The sequence below is a fragment of the Hordeum vulgare genome, chromosome 4H (genome assembly GCF_904849725.1).
Source record: "Hordeum vulgare subsp. vulgare chromosome 4H, MorexV3_pseudomolecules_assembly, whole genome shotgun sequence".
Lineage (NCBI taxonomy): Eukaryota > Viridiplantae > Streptophyta > Magnoliopsida > Poales > Poaceae > Hordeum > Hordeum vulgare.
In genome coordinates, this window is record NC_058521.1 from 25956036 (window position 1) to 25973661 (window position 17626).

Consider the following 17626-nt stretch of genomic DNA (forward strand, 5'->3'; position numbering starts at 1 on the left):
TGTGGTTTTTTGTTCTTCCTAGTATATAGCTCACAGGTTCCATGACACAGTTAAGATCATGATATTTTTTTTTGTTTTTTGCAGTCAGGAAAAATCAAACAAAGCTGTTAAGAAGATGCGTTTCGAAGCTGTTAAGACTAGGTCTTCTCCTCGTCTGAAGAGAGCACTTCAGTCACAACCGGCAGAAACTGTATTTGTTGATCTTGAAGAACAGCCCACGGCAACATCTCCTGTTGTTGTTCCAGAAGTTAGTGTGACGGGCTCTTCGCCACCTCCTCAAGCTGTTGCTGCTACAGATCCGTCACAAACCATCATTGTTGATCAGCTCGCTGCAGTGGCCACCATCACTGCTGTTGTCGAAGAGATCGCCGCTACATCAGTTATTGAGGAAGAAGCAACATTTGATATGCAGGTTGACCAGATCACTCCTGCAGAAATTGGTATGCACGAATGTCCCTTCAGTGTCTGGAATTTTAGTCTCGTTTGTCTTTTCTTACGATGGTAACATATGTTTGTCGTCCTTCCATCTTGTGCAGCTGAACCTGTTGAAGAAACTACTGAACAAGTTGCTGAAGGATCTGTGCCCCCCGTTGCTGGAGTGATTGTTGCAGAAAGTGAGGCTGGTGAACAGCCAACAACTCCAGGTAAATATGCATGATTCTTATGGTAACTACAATATGTGCATTATGGTAACCTACATACTTTTGTACTGGTAAGTTTCATCTTTTTTTTATGATAACTTTCAATTTTTGATGTGCACTTTCTTGTTTTAGAGCCAGTTGTTAATCATGTGGTCCAAGATGAAGTTGTTGATGCCAATGTCCAAGATGAGGTCCATGTGGCGTCCCAGGATGAAGTTCAAGCTGAAGATGGTGATGTTCAAGCCGATGGTGGAGGAGATTCTGTTGTGGATAGAGTGCCTGGTGATTTCAACCCACCAAGCTGCTCTCTTGGCCTCGACTCCATTTTCCCGCGACGCCTCCAGAAGAATCACGTGCATCAGCTCAGGTCACACCGGCAGCTCCTCCAGCGGTAGCTTGTGTCCACAACATTCCTGCAGCACCACAAGAAGTAGTACCAGCACAAACCGGACGAGCACCCGCAAGAGCAGCAGGACCACAAGTAGGATAAGCACCACAAGCAACGACAGGACCTTTAGTCGTGGTGCTAGTGCTTGCGTCTCCTGTCGCGGACCCCATCGAAGTTCAACCAGTGGCTTGGGCTCCGCCTCATGACTCTGGTAAGTGAAGACCTTTTTGTGTCTTCGCTTCACAAGAAAGATTGAATGACACCGATGTTTGGTTGAAGACTCATTTTACCGTTTTATGTGCTTGTGTTATTATGCTAGTACTTTTATTTACTATGTGTGTGTGTGGGTATGGATGAATGTAATTTGAATCTTCACGCTTTGGGTTATGGTGTGAACATGAACCGTTGTGCCGTTTTAGTTGCTTTTGTATTTCGATCGCTCCCGTTGTGATTCATTTTTTACCGCTTTAGGTCTACAATTGCGATATACTTTTAGTATTTTGTTTAGTTATCATATCTAATTCCCTCCCTGGTGACACACATCTCCTACCCCCTCCCCCTGGTAACATTTCATTTGTGATGTTACACATATCCACAGGTAACTTACATTCAAACTGATGATAACTTGTGTCTGTACAGGATGGTAACATTCTTTTTACAACCCCTGATGACATTTCCCCTTCTTTTACTCTTGGTGATAACATAACTTTTTTACCATGTGATAACATTTGTCATTCATCTCTCGTGGTATCGTCTTCATTTTTTCTTTGTGTGCCTACTATGTTGAATACCCCTGTTACTTTTTGTGTATGCTATAAGAAGTGATGTCTTGATAATTGCATGATTCTTATCTTATAACTTTAACTACCCCTTCATATTGAATTTATCCCCTGATATAGCTTTCATGTCACACCTTCTACTTGGCTGATAATCCTTTAAATTATATCTGGTAATTTCCATAAAAATGGGTGATAACCATGTTACTTCTTCCTCTTAACTTTTCACTCTCCCCTACAAATCTATCACCTGGTATAACCTTTCGATACCACCCATTTTCTGTTGTGCTCATAACTCATCTTTGTATTTATGGTAACAATCATATTTATTGTGGTTTGTAACTTCACACGAACATCCATTTTTTACACTTTTATCATGTCCCAACCTTACCTTTTCTTTTTTATATAATCTTTTGAAGTTCGTAGTGTTCGAGTGTACGATGTCGAAATTGACGATGATGAAGTACTCATGTGGTGGGAACAATATGAACATGACAACACAGCAGCAAAAGGAGAAGCTACTACAACCAAAGGAAAACATGTTGCGGCTGTTGCGCAAGGAGGTAATCCTTTTTGGCAATGCACAGTTTGTGTGATAATAATATCATTCCTCTCATAACTCAAGGAACCCACCTGTGATAAGTCCATCACATACTGGCTGATAACTATTTGCTTGTCCAGTGATAACTCCTTTTTACCATCACCAATTCTATTGTTCTAAATCTTTCACCTTACTTCATAGATATTTGTCAAAGCCCCACCTTTGTTACACCAAATTTACCACTACACGATGAGCATAAGCATGACATTGCCACACCTAGGTCGTTAATTCGTAAAGTTAGGGTTACCCGCTCGTCCCAATACCTTCCGCCGTCATATTCGACACTCCAACCCAGTGAAGATGATAAGGGTGTTTATAACGAGGTCATCAAGCATAGAACTGATTCGAACTCCAAGATTAAGGAGTATGAAACTACTTTTGTTTTTTTGTATACTCTTACTTTATAACATTCTGTTGCCATTACATTTTTTGAGTTGCTACCCTCTTGTTAATGCAGTATTAGGGTAATTGACATCGATGAGAGGTGGGTGACGCTTGGGGAGCTTGCTAATTGCATGAGACAAATTGGACAGGTTTCAACGAGTATTGCTGAGTTGCATGTACGTGTTCTTCAATATTTGGACTTGCCAAACAAGATTATCTTCCCTTGGTTGATGTCTGTTTATCTTCTTGCTGGAGACTTCAGCTGCAAATCAGTATTGCATCATTTCCGACACGACCAGCGGTACATTTTGAGTCATCAAAATGAGGTACTGGTTGTATTTTATTTTTACCTTTTTTTACATTTCTCCTCATATAGTGATATTTTTAATATAGCAACCCTGGTAACTTCAACTTCCATATCGTGGTAACATATTGTTTTTTCATGGTAGACTACCAGCCAGCATTTGTATATTCTGTCATGTGATAACTTTGTTTGTTTTCTCATCGTAACTTCTGTAACTTTTCCTGGTATCTTGTTCTGTTATATTATCATAACTTTTTTACCATATTTGTAGCTTCTATTCCCAGAACTGCAAAAGTTGGGACCGGGACGAGATGACGGTCATTGGTATGTATTGTCGTTGAATCTTAAGGCGAAAAGATTTGAGGTTCTAGATTCATTGCGTGAAGAAGATAGCCCATCTTTACTTGAGCACGCAACAAGGTATATGAATGCTATAAAGAAGGCTTGGTTGATATCATACAAGGACTCACACAAGAAAATCCAAGACTACGAGCTTGTGTATATTGATGTTCTTCAACAAGAGAACGGGTTAGTTGTGTATTCGTGTTCGTTTTTTCTTAGACCAAGCCCCATTTTGTGTGATATCCTATTTTTATGTTCTCTAACAATCATTATCCGTTTTTAGCATTGATTGTGGATTCTTCACTTTCATGTTTCTGGAGCTGTGGAATGGGAAAATGATTCCTGCTTTCACCCATGACCAAGTACCAGCACTCAGAAAAATCTTGACATCGAGGTGGCTAAATCACACTAAAAAAGTGCAAACAATGGCACTATCATTTGTTTGGCAGCAGTTCATGAGGTGTTTATTGTCGTCGTCTTCGTTTTCATTGTTCTAGTAGGTTTTAGCTGTGAAAGAGGCATCACAGTTTTTGACAGTACTTGTTGTGATAAACATCGCTGCTCGTAACTTGTTTTACTAGAGCTGGTAACTACCGTTTTGTAGGGCTGATAACTATCCGTAAAACAAAGTGCTTTTTTGATGACCAATTATTTTTGAGGTGACATAGGAGACACAACTAGAAACTTCTGATAACACACAATATCAATGCTGATAACTTTTACATGTTCTTATGTTTTTTTTTAATCCACAAAATACTTAACACTCAAAGCACTAAAGTGTCGATAAACTTACATGAATACATGTACGATAATTTGGATTACAATTTTCATCATGATAACAATCAGAAAATAAAATGCATTCAAGTTTCCTCTGTCCATTGATTTGTAGCGAGGATCTTCATTTATCTCATTCACCTCTTGGTAGAGGTGAAGTGTAGTTGCGCTTGTCATGGTTATGGCCGCCGCATAACCTACACTTCCTTTGTTTAGATGGTTTTGCAATGTCGAATGGATGTTGAATCTTTGTTGTTTTTGGCCTCCCTTTAGTGACTGTCCTCGGAGGGTCTTGTATGATCATTGTTTTTTATGATTGTGATGCGGTGCCACCCGGCTGCTTGAATGCAATGGCTGGCATGTTGATGCTAGTTTTTATCGTCACAGGGATGCTAGCTTGTTGTGTTGTTTGGATGTCCACTTGTTCTGCGATATGTATGTTTGTTTGCTGTTCGACACGCATTGGAATATAGCATGGGTATGGCTGTGATTGGAATGATCCTCTTGATGGGGAAAGTTGCATGGGAAACAAAAAAAATTCCTATGCACACGAAGACCTATCATGGAGATGTCCATCTACGAGAGGAGATTAGATATACGTCCCTTGTAGATCGCTCAGCGGGAAGCGTTAAGAAACGCGGTTGATGTAGTGGAACATCTTCACGATCCGTCCCTCGAACCGTCCCGCGATCCGTCCCATGATCCGTTCCGATCTAGTGCCGAACGAACGGCACCTCTGCGTTCAGCATACGTACAGCTCGATGATGATCTCGGCCTTCTTGATCCATCTAGCAAGACGGAAAAGTAGATGAGTTCTCCGGCAGCGTGATGGCGCTCCGATGGTGGTGATGATCTACTCCTGCAGGGCTCCGCCCGAGCTCCGCAGAAATCCGATCTAGAGGTAAAACTATGTGGAATAGGCTAGAGTTGCACGTGGCAAAGTTGTGTCTCAAAAAGCCCTAAACCACCACTATATATAGGAGGGAGGGGGAGGGGCTAGCCTTGAGGGACAAGGCCCTCAAGGTGTGCCGGCCGCCAGGAGGAGGAGGACTCCTCCTCCAATTTGGTTTGGTGGGGAAGGAGTCCACTCCTTCCTTCCACCTCCCTCTCTTTTTTTATTCTTTCCTTTGGTATTTTTGCTTGTGGCGCTATAGCCTTCATGGGATGACTCCACCATCCCATTAAGGACTTGGCGCGCCACCCTAGGGCCTTGGTATCACTCCCGGGAGGGTGGGACCCTCCCGGTAAACACCCGGAACCCATTCGTCACTCCCGGTACACTGTCGGTAATGGCCGAAACTTTGCGGTGACCAAATGAAACCATCCTATATATCAATCTTCATCTCCGGACCATTCTGAAACCCTCGTGATGCCAGTGATCTCATTTGGGACTCCGGACAACATTCGGTAACCACACATATAACTCAACTATACTAAAACATCATCGAACCTTAAGTGTGCAGACCTTGCGGGTTCGAGAACTATGTAGACATGACCCGAGGCACTACTTAGTCAATATCCAATAGCGGGACCTGGATGCCCATATTGGATCCTACATACTCTCCGAAGATCTTATCGGTTGAACCTCAGTGCCAAGGATTCATATAATCCCGTATGTCATTCCCTTTGTCCTTCGGTATGTTACTTGCGCGAGATTCGATCGTCGGTATCCACATACCTATTTCAATCTCGTTAGCGGCAAGTCTCTTTACTCGTTCCGTAATACAAGATCCCGTGACTTACACTTAGTCACATTGCTTGCAAGGCTTGTGTGTGATGTTGTATTACCCAATGGGCCCCGAGATACCTCTCCGTCACACAGAGTGAGAAATCCCAGCTTGATCCATACTAACTCAACGGATACCTGTAGAGCACCTTTATAGTCACCCAGTTACGTTGCAACGTTTGATACACACAAGGTATTCCTCCGGTGTCAGTGAGTTATATGATCTCATGGTCACAGGAATAAATACTTGACACGCAGAAAACAATCGCAATAAAATGACTCGATCAATATGCTACATTCATAGTTTGGGTCTAGTCCATCACATGATTCTCCTAATGATGTGATCCCGTTATCAAGCGACAACACTTGTCTATGGTCAGGAAACCTTGATCATCTTTGATCAACGAGCTAGTCAACTAGAGGCTTACTAGGGACAGTGTTTTGTCTATGTATCCACACATGTATCTATGTTTCCAATCAATACAATTATAGCATGGATAATAAACGATTATCACGAACAAAGAAATATAATAATAACTAATCTGTTATTGCCTCTAGGGTATATTTCCAACAGTCTCCCACTTGCACTAGAGTCAATAATCTAGTTCACATCACCATGTGATTTTAACGAATCCAACACCCATACAGTTGTGGGGTTTGATCATGCTTTGCTCGAGAGAGAGGTTTTAGTCAACGGTTCTAAATCTTCCAGATCCGTGTGTGCTTTACAAATCTTTATGTCATCTTATATATGCTGCTACTATGTGTTATTCGGAAATACTCCAAATATCTACTCTACTATACGAATCCGTTTTACTACTCAGAGTTATTCGGTTTAGTGTCAAAGCTTTCATCGACGTAACCCTTTACGACGAACTCTTTAATCACCTCCATAATCGAGAAAAATAATCCTTAGTCCACTAGTTACTGAGGATAACTTTGACCGCTGTTTTAGTGATTCAATCCTGGATCTCCTTTTGTACCCCTTGACAGAATCATGGCAAGGCACACATCAGGTGCGGTACACAGCATGGTATACTTTAGAGTCTTTGGATAAGGCATAGGGGACGACCTTCGTCCTTTCTCTTTCTTCTGCCGTGGTCGGGCTTTGAGTCTTACTCAAATTTACACCTTACAACACAGCCAAGAACTCCTTCTTTGCTGATCTATTTTGAACTCCTTCAAAAACTTGTCAAGGCATGCATTTCACTGAAAGTTCTATTAAGCGTTTTGATCTATCTCTATAGATCTTGATGCTCAATGTTCAAGTATCTCTATCCAGGTTTTCCTTTGAAAAACTCCTTTCAAACAACCCTTTATGCTTCACAGAAATTCTACATTACTTCCAATCTACAATATGTCAACCACATATACTTATCAAAAATTCTATAGTGCTCCCACTCTAATCTTTGGAAATACAAGTTTCTCATAAACCTTGTACAAACCCAAAAGCTTTAATCATCTCATCAAAGCGTATATTCCAACTCCGAGATGCTTGCACCAGTCCATAGAAGGATCACTGGAGCTTGTTGATACGTCTCCAACGTATCTACAATTTTTGATGGTTTCATGCTATTATCTTGTCAAACTTTGGATGTTTTGCATGCCTTTTATTTATTTTCTGGGAGTAACTTATTAACTCAGTGCCAAGTGCCAGTTCCTGTTTTTTTCTATGTTTTTGACCCCTTTCAGAGGAGATTTTGAAACAGAGTCCAAACGGAAGAAAATCCCCAAAAAGATTTTTTCTAGAACGAAAGAAGATTGGAGAGCTTGGGGGCCAAGCCAGAAGAGTCTCAGGGGCCCCACAAACCCCCACCCCGCGGCCAGGGGGGCGCGCCATGCAGGCTTGTGGGCCCCCTGGAGGTCCCCTGACCTAGATCTTGCGCCTATAAATTCCCAAATATTCCCAAAAAAATCAGGAGAGCATCATAATCACTTTTCCGCCGCCGCAAGCTTCTGTCTCCGCAAGATCCCATCTGGGACACGTCCTGGTGCCCTGTCGGAGGGGGGATTCAGACACGTAAGGCTTCTCCATCAACACCATGACCTCTCTGATGATGCGTGAGTAGTTCACCATAGACCTACGGGTCCATAGCTAGTAACTAGATGGCTTCTTCTCTCTCTTGGATCTTCAGTACAAAGTTCTCCATGATCTTCATGGAGATCTATCTGATGTAATCTTCTTTTGCGGTGTGTTTGTCGAGATACGATGAATTGTGGATTTATGATCAGATTATCTATGAATCTTATTTGATTTCTTCTGATCTCTCTTACGCATGATTTCATATCCTTGTAATTCTCTTCGAGTTGTGGGTTTTGTTTGGCGAACTAGATCTATGATTCTTGCAATGGGAGAAGTGCTTGGTTTTGGGTTCATACCGTGCGGTGACCTCACCCAGTGACAGAAGGGGTAGCGAGGCACGCATCGTGTTGTTGCCATCAAGGGTAAAAAGATGGGGTTTTCATCATTTGTTTGAGATTATCTCTTTACATCATGTCATCTTGCTTAAAGCGTTACTCTGTTCGTCATGAACTCGATACACTAGATGCATGCTGGATAGCGGTCGATGTGTGGAGTAATAGTAGTAGATGCAGAAAGTATCGGTCTACTTGTCTCGGACGTGATGCCTATATGCTATATCATTGCCTTAGATATCGTCATGACTTTGCGCGGTTCTATCAATTGCTCGACAGTAATTTGTTCACCCACCGTAATACTTGCTATTTTGAGAGAAGCCTCTAGTGAACACTATGGCCCCCAGGGTCTAGTCCACACCATATTTTCAGCCTTACACCTTTTTACTTTGTCGCACTTTCCACCTTCAGATCTCACTTTGCAAACAATCTTGAAGGCATTGACAACCCCTTTGAAGCGTTGGGTGCAAGCTTGTTTGTGTTTGCGCAGGTACTCTGGACTTGATGAGACCCTCCTTCTGGATCGATACCTTGGTTCTCAAACTGAGGGAAATACTTACTGCTCCTATGCTGCATCACCCTTTCCTCTTCAAGGGAAAAACCAACGCAAGCCCAATCTCCGTCAACGTGTCAATTCTGGCGCTGTTGTTTGAGAAGTAGCAGAAGGATTTCTGGCACCGTTGCCGGGGAGGATCAAGTCAATAACTCATCCAAGTAAGTGTCGCAAACTCATCTCTTGCATTTACTTTGTTTGCCAGTTGTCTCTCCTTTTCCTCTCCCCCACTTCACCAATTTGCCTTTTTTTCGTTTGCCTTTTTCGTTCGCCCTTTTATCTCGCTTGCTTTCTGTTTGCTTGTGTGCCATGTGCCTTCAATATGCTTGCATCTTCGCTTGCTGAAAATCTAGTGATATGGATCCTCATCCACTTGCTAATCTCTTTAAGAGATCCAATTATGTTGATCCAATTGCTAGTGAGTTGAGTGCACTTGACTATCTTTATGGAGTTTTGCTTGAGATGCGTGAATCTGAAAATTGTGAGGGAGAAATTTATGAAGTGATTCACGAGGGCTCCTTGGATTAAAAGCATGATTGCAATGGTTTCACTATAAATTCTATTAGTGACAATCATGCTAAAAATATGCAAAACCATAAGCTTGGGGATGCTAGTTTTGCTATGTCCACTACTTGTTGCAATGATCATGAGTGGGGCGATGATTTTTCTTTTGATCTTGAAAATTTGTTTAAGCCTCATGATGAATATGATATCTCCGTCAACGTGTCAATTCTGGTGCTGTTGTTTGAGAAGTAGCACTTGCATACTTGTTTGCATCCCTAAGATTGACAAAACCTTCTGCTTGTATCACATATAACCTTTCCTCAAGGAAACCATCGAGGAAACAATGTTTTGACATCCTATGTGCAATATTTTATAAATAATGCAACAATTGCTAACATAATTTCAACAGATTTTTAGCATCGCTACGAGTGAGAAAGTCTCATCATAGTAAACTCTTTGAACTTGTTGGAAACATTTTTGCGATAAGTCGAGCTTTTCTTAATGGTGACATTTCACCATCATCGTGTGTCTTCCCTTTAAAGATCCATCTTTACTTAACAGTCCTTCGACCATCAAGTAGTTCTTCCAAAGTCTACACTTTGTTTTCATACATGGATCCTCTCTCGGATTTCATGGCCTCCAGCCATTTGTCAGAATTCAGGCCCACCATCGCTTCTCCATAGCTCGTAGGTTCATTGTTGTTCAACAACATGACCTCCAAGACAGGGTTACCGTACCACTCTATAGTAGTACGCGACATTATTGACCTACGAGGTTTGTAGTAACTTGATCCGAAGCTCAATGATCACCATCATCAGTTTCTACTTCAATTGGTGTAGGCGCCACAGGAACAACTTCCTACGCCCTGCTACACACTGGTTGAAGTGACGATTCACTAACCTCATCAAGTTCTACCATCCTCCCACTCAATTCTTTCGAGAGAAACCTTTCCTCGAGAAAGGACCCGTTTCTAGAAACAAACACTTCGCTTCCGGATGTGAGATAGGAGATGTACCCAACTGTTTTGGATATCCTATGAAGATGTATTTATCCGCTTTAGGTTCAAGCTTATCAGACTGAAACTTTTCCACATAAGCATCGTAGCCCCAAACTTTTAAGAAACGACAGCTTAGATTTCTCCAAACCATAGTCTATATTGTGTCATCTCAACGGAAATATGCGGTGCCTTTTTTAAAGTGAATGCGGTTGTCTCTAATGCATAACCCATAAACGATAGTGGTAATTCCATAAGAGACATCATAGTATGCACCATATCAAATAGGGCGTGGCTATGACGTTCGGACACACCATCACACACTATGGTGTTCTAGGTGGCATGAACTACGAAACAATTTCCACGTTGTCTTAACTGTGTACCAAAACTCACAACTCAGATATTCATCTCTATGATCATATCGTAGATAGTTTATCCTCTTGTCATGATGATCTTCCTTCTGAAATAGCTTTGAACTGTTCAATATTCCAGACTTGTGATTTATCAAGTAAATAATCATGTATCTACTCAAATCATTAGTGAAGTAAGAACATAATGATATCCACTGTGTGCCTCAACACTCATTGGACTGCACACATCAAAAAATGTATTGCATCCAACAAATTACTTTCTTGTTCCATGTCGTATGATTTTGCATGTCTCAAGTGATTCAAAATCAAGTGAGTCCAAACGATCCATCTGCATGGAGTTTCTTCATGCGTTTATACCAACAGGTATGGTTTGCATGTCTCAAACGTTTCAAAAATGAGTGAGAACAAAGATCCATCAGCATGGAGCTTCTTCATGCATTCTACAGCAACATGACTCAAGTGGCAGTGCCACAAGTAAGTGGTACTATCATTATTACTTTGTATCTTTTGGCACCAATATTATGAACATGTGTAACACTACGATCGAGATTCAATAAACCATTGAAGGTAATTATTCAAGAAAATAGAATAACCATTATTCTATTTAAATGAATAATCGTATTGCAATAAACACGATCCAATCATGTTCATGCTCATAGCAAACACCAAATAACAATTATTTAGGTTTAACACCAATCCCGATGATAGCGGGAGCGTGCGATGTTTGATCATATCAACCTTGGAAACACTCCCAACACTTATCGTCACCTCGCCTTTAGCTAGTCTCCGTTTATTCCGTAGCTTTTATTTTGAGTTACTAATCACTTTAGCAATCGAACCGGTATCTAATACCCTCGTGCTACTCGGAGTACTAGTAAAGTACACATCAATATCATGTATATCAAATATACTTCAGTTGACTTCGCCAGCCTTCTCATCTACCAAGTATCTAGGGTAGCTCCGCCTCAGTGACCGTTCCCCTCATAACAAAAGCACTTAGTCACGGGTTTGGGTTCAATCTTGGGTCTCTTCATTAGAGAAGCAACTAGTTTGCCGTTTCATGAAGTATCCCTTCTAGCCCTTGCCCTTCTTGAAACTTGTGGTTTTACTAACCATCAACAATTGACGCTCCTTCTTGATTTCTATTTTCGCAGTGTCAAACATTTGCGAATCACTCAAGGATCATCATATCTATCCTTGATATGTTATAGTTCATCGCGAAGCTCTAGCAGCTTGGTGGCGGTGACTTTGGAGCACCATCACTATCTCATCTGGAAGATTAACTCCCACTTGATTCAAGCGATTGTTCTACTCACACAATCTGAGCATATGCTCAACGATTGAGTTTTTCTCCATTACTTTGTAGACAAAGAATCTTGTCGGAGGTCTCATACCTCTCAACAAGGGCACGAGCATGAAATCTCAATTTCATCTCTTATGTTTTGTGCCGTTTCAAAACGTCTTCGACGCCTTGCTTCTAAGCCATTAAGTATTACGCACTGAACTAGCACGTAGTCATCAAAAACGTGTATGTCAGATGTTCGCAACATCCACAGATGACGCTCGAGGTGCAGCACACCGAGTGGTGCATTAAGGACATAAGCCTTCTGCGCAGCAATTAGGACAATCCTCAGTTTTACGGACTCAGCCCGCAAAGTTGCTACTATCATCTTTCAACTAAATTTTCTCTAGGAACATATAAAAAACAGTAGAGCTATGGCGCAAGCTACATCATAATTCGCAAAGACCTTTTGACCATGTTCATGATGATTAGAGCGTGGTATAAACCCACGCTACTACTAAGTGGTGTTCACTGTGCCCCCCAGGATAGGCCATACTAGTAGCGTGGGTTATAAAACAAGCGCTACTTCTAAGTGGTCTTCATTGCACGGGGTATAAAATCCCCATCTCCTCCCCCAGATCCCTCCTCTCTCATGTCACTCTCCCCCCTCTCTCCATAGGCTCTCTCACGGGGCTGCGGTCCATTCGCGCCTCCTCCTCCATGGTGCCAAAAGAGGACGTCGCCTTGCATCACTGGCGTCCAGGAACTCGCTGGTCTTCCCCCGTGTGTCCATCCCACCTCGCCGGAGCACCTCGCCACCGTCGACCATCCCAGTTGCTCCCTCCACCTCCTTCCTCTCTACCTCATTTCTCCTTATCTATCTCTCCCTCCATTTTGACTCACCCTCCCATGTCCATGCTCGTGCAGGTCGTCACCATGGATGACCAGGAGCTCTTTACCTTGGTCGAGAAGAGTAGGCACACACCGCCGCCTTGCTCTGCCCTGGATCCAGGCCCTCTCCTGTAGCCGCCGTCAGATCTGGTCTATTGCTGCCAGTCCATGCCGCCGGCGACCACTGCCATCGCGAGATCGAATCATTGCACCCATGGACAGCACGCACGGGATCGATATTTTTTGTTTTTGAAATTAATAATAGTAGCGCTGGAATAGAGTAGGCGCTACTGCTATTTAGCAGTAGCGCTGGATGGAGAAGCGCTACCACTAACTGTACTTACCAGTAGCGCTGGATGGAAAAGCGCTACACCTATAAACTTAGTTATAGCGCGTTAGCAGTAGCGTTGCCACCAACGCTGCTGGTAGGGGTAAAACCAACGCTACTAGTAGGCTTTCTCGACTAGTGATGAGCTTGCAGAAGATGTCCGAAAGTCGCCGTTGTAGATCATGGAGAGGGCATATATGACGCTGCATGCCGGCCAAACGGAATCTCAAAAACACAATTCTCACATGCTCTTCGATAAGACCGAAGTTTATAAACCATCGGCGGTCCAAACTGGAGTCGGAGGACCGAAACTTACAACTGCTTCATGCGCTCTGCATAACAGCTCCATGAGTCAAGACATCTTGAAGAACCAAATATGAGGACACAACACCTTCACATGTCTTGTAACGACACCAACAGACACCATTTAGTCCGAAACAATTGTATCCTACCCCCTCGAATTGTTGATGCAATGGACTAAGGGAGAGTGAACCGTGATCTCGCATGGAAGGAGGTAGATTGAAGCCATGACCAGTGGCGGAGCTTAGTGCATTGCTGCCCCCCTCCCCTCTCAAGATTAGCACTTGCAGGCTTAAAAATATTAGGGAAAAAATATAGATTGTGAAATTTTGCATGTTTGCCCCCCTCCAGCCTATATATTTTATTTTGCCACCCCAAAGATCTTGCTCAAGCTCCGCTGGAAGGGAGAGGGAGGAGAAAACGCTTCATGTGGTAGGGTAGTGTAATCAAGATTTTTAGAATCTCGATTCTATTGTATGACTCTACGATTTTAAGATTCAAATTGACCATTTTACAGTTTTGATTAGTAGAACCTACAACCTTATGATTGTGATAGTTAAGATTCTATAACTTGTGATCCTATTATCATAGCCTCGCCCCGATTCAAAATCACAAGTTTGATGACCTTGACTCAAACGGTAAGTTGAATTCATGTTTCGTCTATACGATGGATCGCAGCGCAATATACACATACAAGTTCTCCCGTAAAAAAACAAATATACACATACTAGTTTACATGTATGTTTCTTCACAGTTTCACACACTGCAGTAGTATGGACCGTTACATTGGTTATTCACATGAGGGCGCACCACACATGACCCTCCTTCAGCCATGCGCCCGCTCCCGTGGCTGCAGGGCCCTCTTCTTGGCCGGGATCACCACGAGCTGCCGCGACAGGTGCAGCCTGGGCACCGGGGACGCGGCGGGATCGTCGCCCTGCGCGGAGGCGACGTCGCAGCCGTACTTACACGACATCGCTCCGGCGTACTTCGCCCCCGCCGCCGTCCAGCCGCTCCAAATGCCGCACCCCTGTACAGCGGCATCGCCTCTGTTCTCATTCTTCTTCTGCTGCCGCTTCGCCGGAGCGGCGTCGACCTTGCCGCCGCCGCTCTTGGTGCAGGCCACGTAGGCGGCGAGGAACGGGTCGTCGTGGTGGTGCACCCTCCTCAGGACCCAGCCGCTCCCGTTTCGGCTCGCCATGAACGTGGAACCGGGTGCCAGCCGCGAGCCCTCAGGCTGCGGGTTCGCCCTGCTCGGAGGCAGCGGCAGCGGCAGCGGCTTGGCGAACTCAACCGGCTCGTCGTCGTCGACGCCGTCGTGCACGAAGAAGATGGGATTGTTGGACACGGTCGTGGAACGAGCCGCCGGCTGCTGCTGCTGCTGCCGGTCGCCGCGCCTTGTGCGTCGGCTCATCGCTGCTCGTCGATCGATCTTCCTCGGGACGATGGAGGTGTGCAGTGTGCTGGTTTCAGTTCACCATGACGGCCGTCGTGGAGGCATTTTATCCACGAGCTGTGCGCGAGCCCGTGAACGGTTTCACCCTTTGCCGTGGCACGTGAACAAAGATGCGTGGAGGCTTTGGTTGGTGTTCCTTTGGGATTTCAGGCACCGTTCGTGGCCTCGTAGTGCGTGCTACTATAACTATTTACTGTTCGGGCGGTGGACTTGTGTGCGTGCTCGTCCAAATGAAGCCGTCCTCGTGTGGATTTGGGGTCACGGATGCCACGAGCACACGAGACGAAGTGCAAAAATCATTGCGGATACGGAGAGGACCCACGGGCATTCTGCTCGGTTGGATGGGCATCCAAGGGATCGGACTCCGTACGTACGTGCTCACAAGACGTGGATCGTCCCGTCGTGTCACGGACCGTTGTACACGCATCGCCATCTTAACTTGGTTGCGTCTTCTGCGAGCAGTTGTCAACATTTGGCGTCAACGTTGTGCATCACGTCCCCCTCGACTGGAACAAAACGAGATGAAGCGTACGTTTTATTTCTAAGATACAAGAATCAGTTATCACAAAAAAGAAGGAGGCTATAACTATGTCCTTGTTGAATAAGATGGCGTATAAGAATATCTTCAGCTAGACCTGTCAAACTGGACCTCCATATGTGTGCGGATTCGTCTTCACACAGAGCGGGTGAACCCGTGTTTGTTCGTCCGGGCGGCGACCACATCCTTCTTTTCTAAAACCTCGTTTCGATATTTGAGCAAACGAGACTTTTCCTTTTGATTTTATTTAGAGAAACTAAGCCGTTTTAATGGCATCTTGCGTGAAACCATAGTTCTCTACTACCCTAGATTGTCTACGAGTTCAAATACTACATACGACCGACCTGACCATAGGCCTCAAACGCAATACACAGTATAATCCCTTGTTCAAGAATCCATCTGATTAACCAGTTAACTTGCCGATTAATCCTACTTACAGGGTCACTGAGTATCGGATTGATCAAAAAATCGTCTCACTAATTGATTAAATAACCGATTAACTTACTGATTAGCTCATTAATCCCCTACTCGACAACCAACCGAGCAACTAGTAGTTAACGATTTCCTTAACAATGGTATAACCACGCAAAAGATGCAACAACAGAGAGAAAATGAAGCCTGGTGTCTTCATTAGCTATCAACCACCAAGTCTTCGAACTCCCAATCTTCATCCCTCAGCCGCCCGATACACTTCATTTGTCACCTGCTCTATTTGTTTTGTCTCCAGCATTAGTAGTCTTTCCTCTGGTTGCTTTATCTACAAAATAGCCCAATCAGGAATCTAGTTGCACATCAGTTTAACTATATTGAGAGGGTCATAAATCTTCTTTCTATAAAAAATAATAATTATGATATCTCAAAATAGCCCAAAACAGAGATGATATGCCCGCCAGAACCATACACTTATTTTCTTTAGGAAACAATTTGATCCATCTACTCAAGCAATCATTCAGATTAACATGTATATAATGTAAATCAAACGCACATATCAGTAGGTTCCAAATAAATCTAGCCATCGAACACGAGAAAAACGAATGATCTATGGTTTCATCTTGTCCACAAAAAACACAATTTTTATCCCCCTCTGAGCCTCTTTTCAACACGTTGCCTCTAGTCACCTGTTTAACAGCCAAAGAAAATTAAGAATTTAGCATGCACTTTGACATTCCAAAGGAATTTTTGCGGGAAGCCGCTATCACTTTTCACCAAATGCACATATAAAGATTTTAGAGAGAACTTCCTATCCGGAGTTAGCATCCACACAGGTTCATCTTTTCTCCCATGCATCATCACTTGTTCACATCCAAGTTACAAACACTTAAACAAGTTCACAACTGTACAATGATCTTCTAAAAGTAATCTTCTGCCATCTATTGGCAATAACATCATACGGAGAAATATGTTGCTCATTACTAATGAAATACAAACTTGGATAAACATCCTTTAATGGTTTATCATCAACCCACCAATCTTCTCGAAATCTAGTATTTTTTTCCATCCCCTTGTTATTTCTTAATGTGATGATAGTAGATAGTTCTACTTTAAGTAGGCTAGACCAAAAACGTGAGTCTTCACTTTTATGTTTAATGCCAGAGATACATTTTCGCCTAACATTCTTCGCTAGCAGTACTTCTTACCATAGGAAAGTTTCACTTTCTAATTTCCACAACCATTTCGCAAGCAATGCCTTATTAAAAAGGTCCGGTTTTAGAATTCCCAGGCCTCCCTGTTGTTTTGGCACAAAACAGGTTTTCCAATTAACTAGATGATATTTTTTCTTATCTTAATCAGCCTGCCAAACAAGTCTGGCTCTAAAGAAATCCAATTGTTCCCTAATGCCAACAAGAATAGGGTAAAACGACATCATATATATGGGAATGTTTGTGAGGCAAGAGTGGACTAAAGTCACGTTCCCAGCAATATTCAATAATACACCCTGCCAAGATGCACATATCTTTTCCATTTTCTCGGTAATAAATTTCCAAAATATATTTCTATGCCTCACATGTAAAACATGAAGTCCTCAATATTTATAGGAAGTTTTCCCAATTCACAAGT

General features: G+C 43.1%; 1 protein-coding gene across 1 annotated transcript; it reads right to left on the bottom strand.

Annotated features, from left to right (window-relative positions):
* Window positions 1-14205: 14205 nt before the first annotated feature.
* LOC123451087 lies at window positions 14206-15346 on the bottom strand. The gene has a single exon (XM_045128098.1). It carries the CDS (start codon window positions 14986-14988, stop codon window positions 14401-14403), a length of 588 nt encoding a protein of 195 aa, XP_044984033.1. The 5' UTR covers window positions 14989-15346; the 3' UTR covers window positions 14206-14400.
* Between the last annotated feature and the right edge of the window lie 2280 nt (window positions 15347-17626).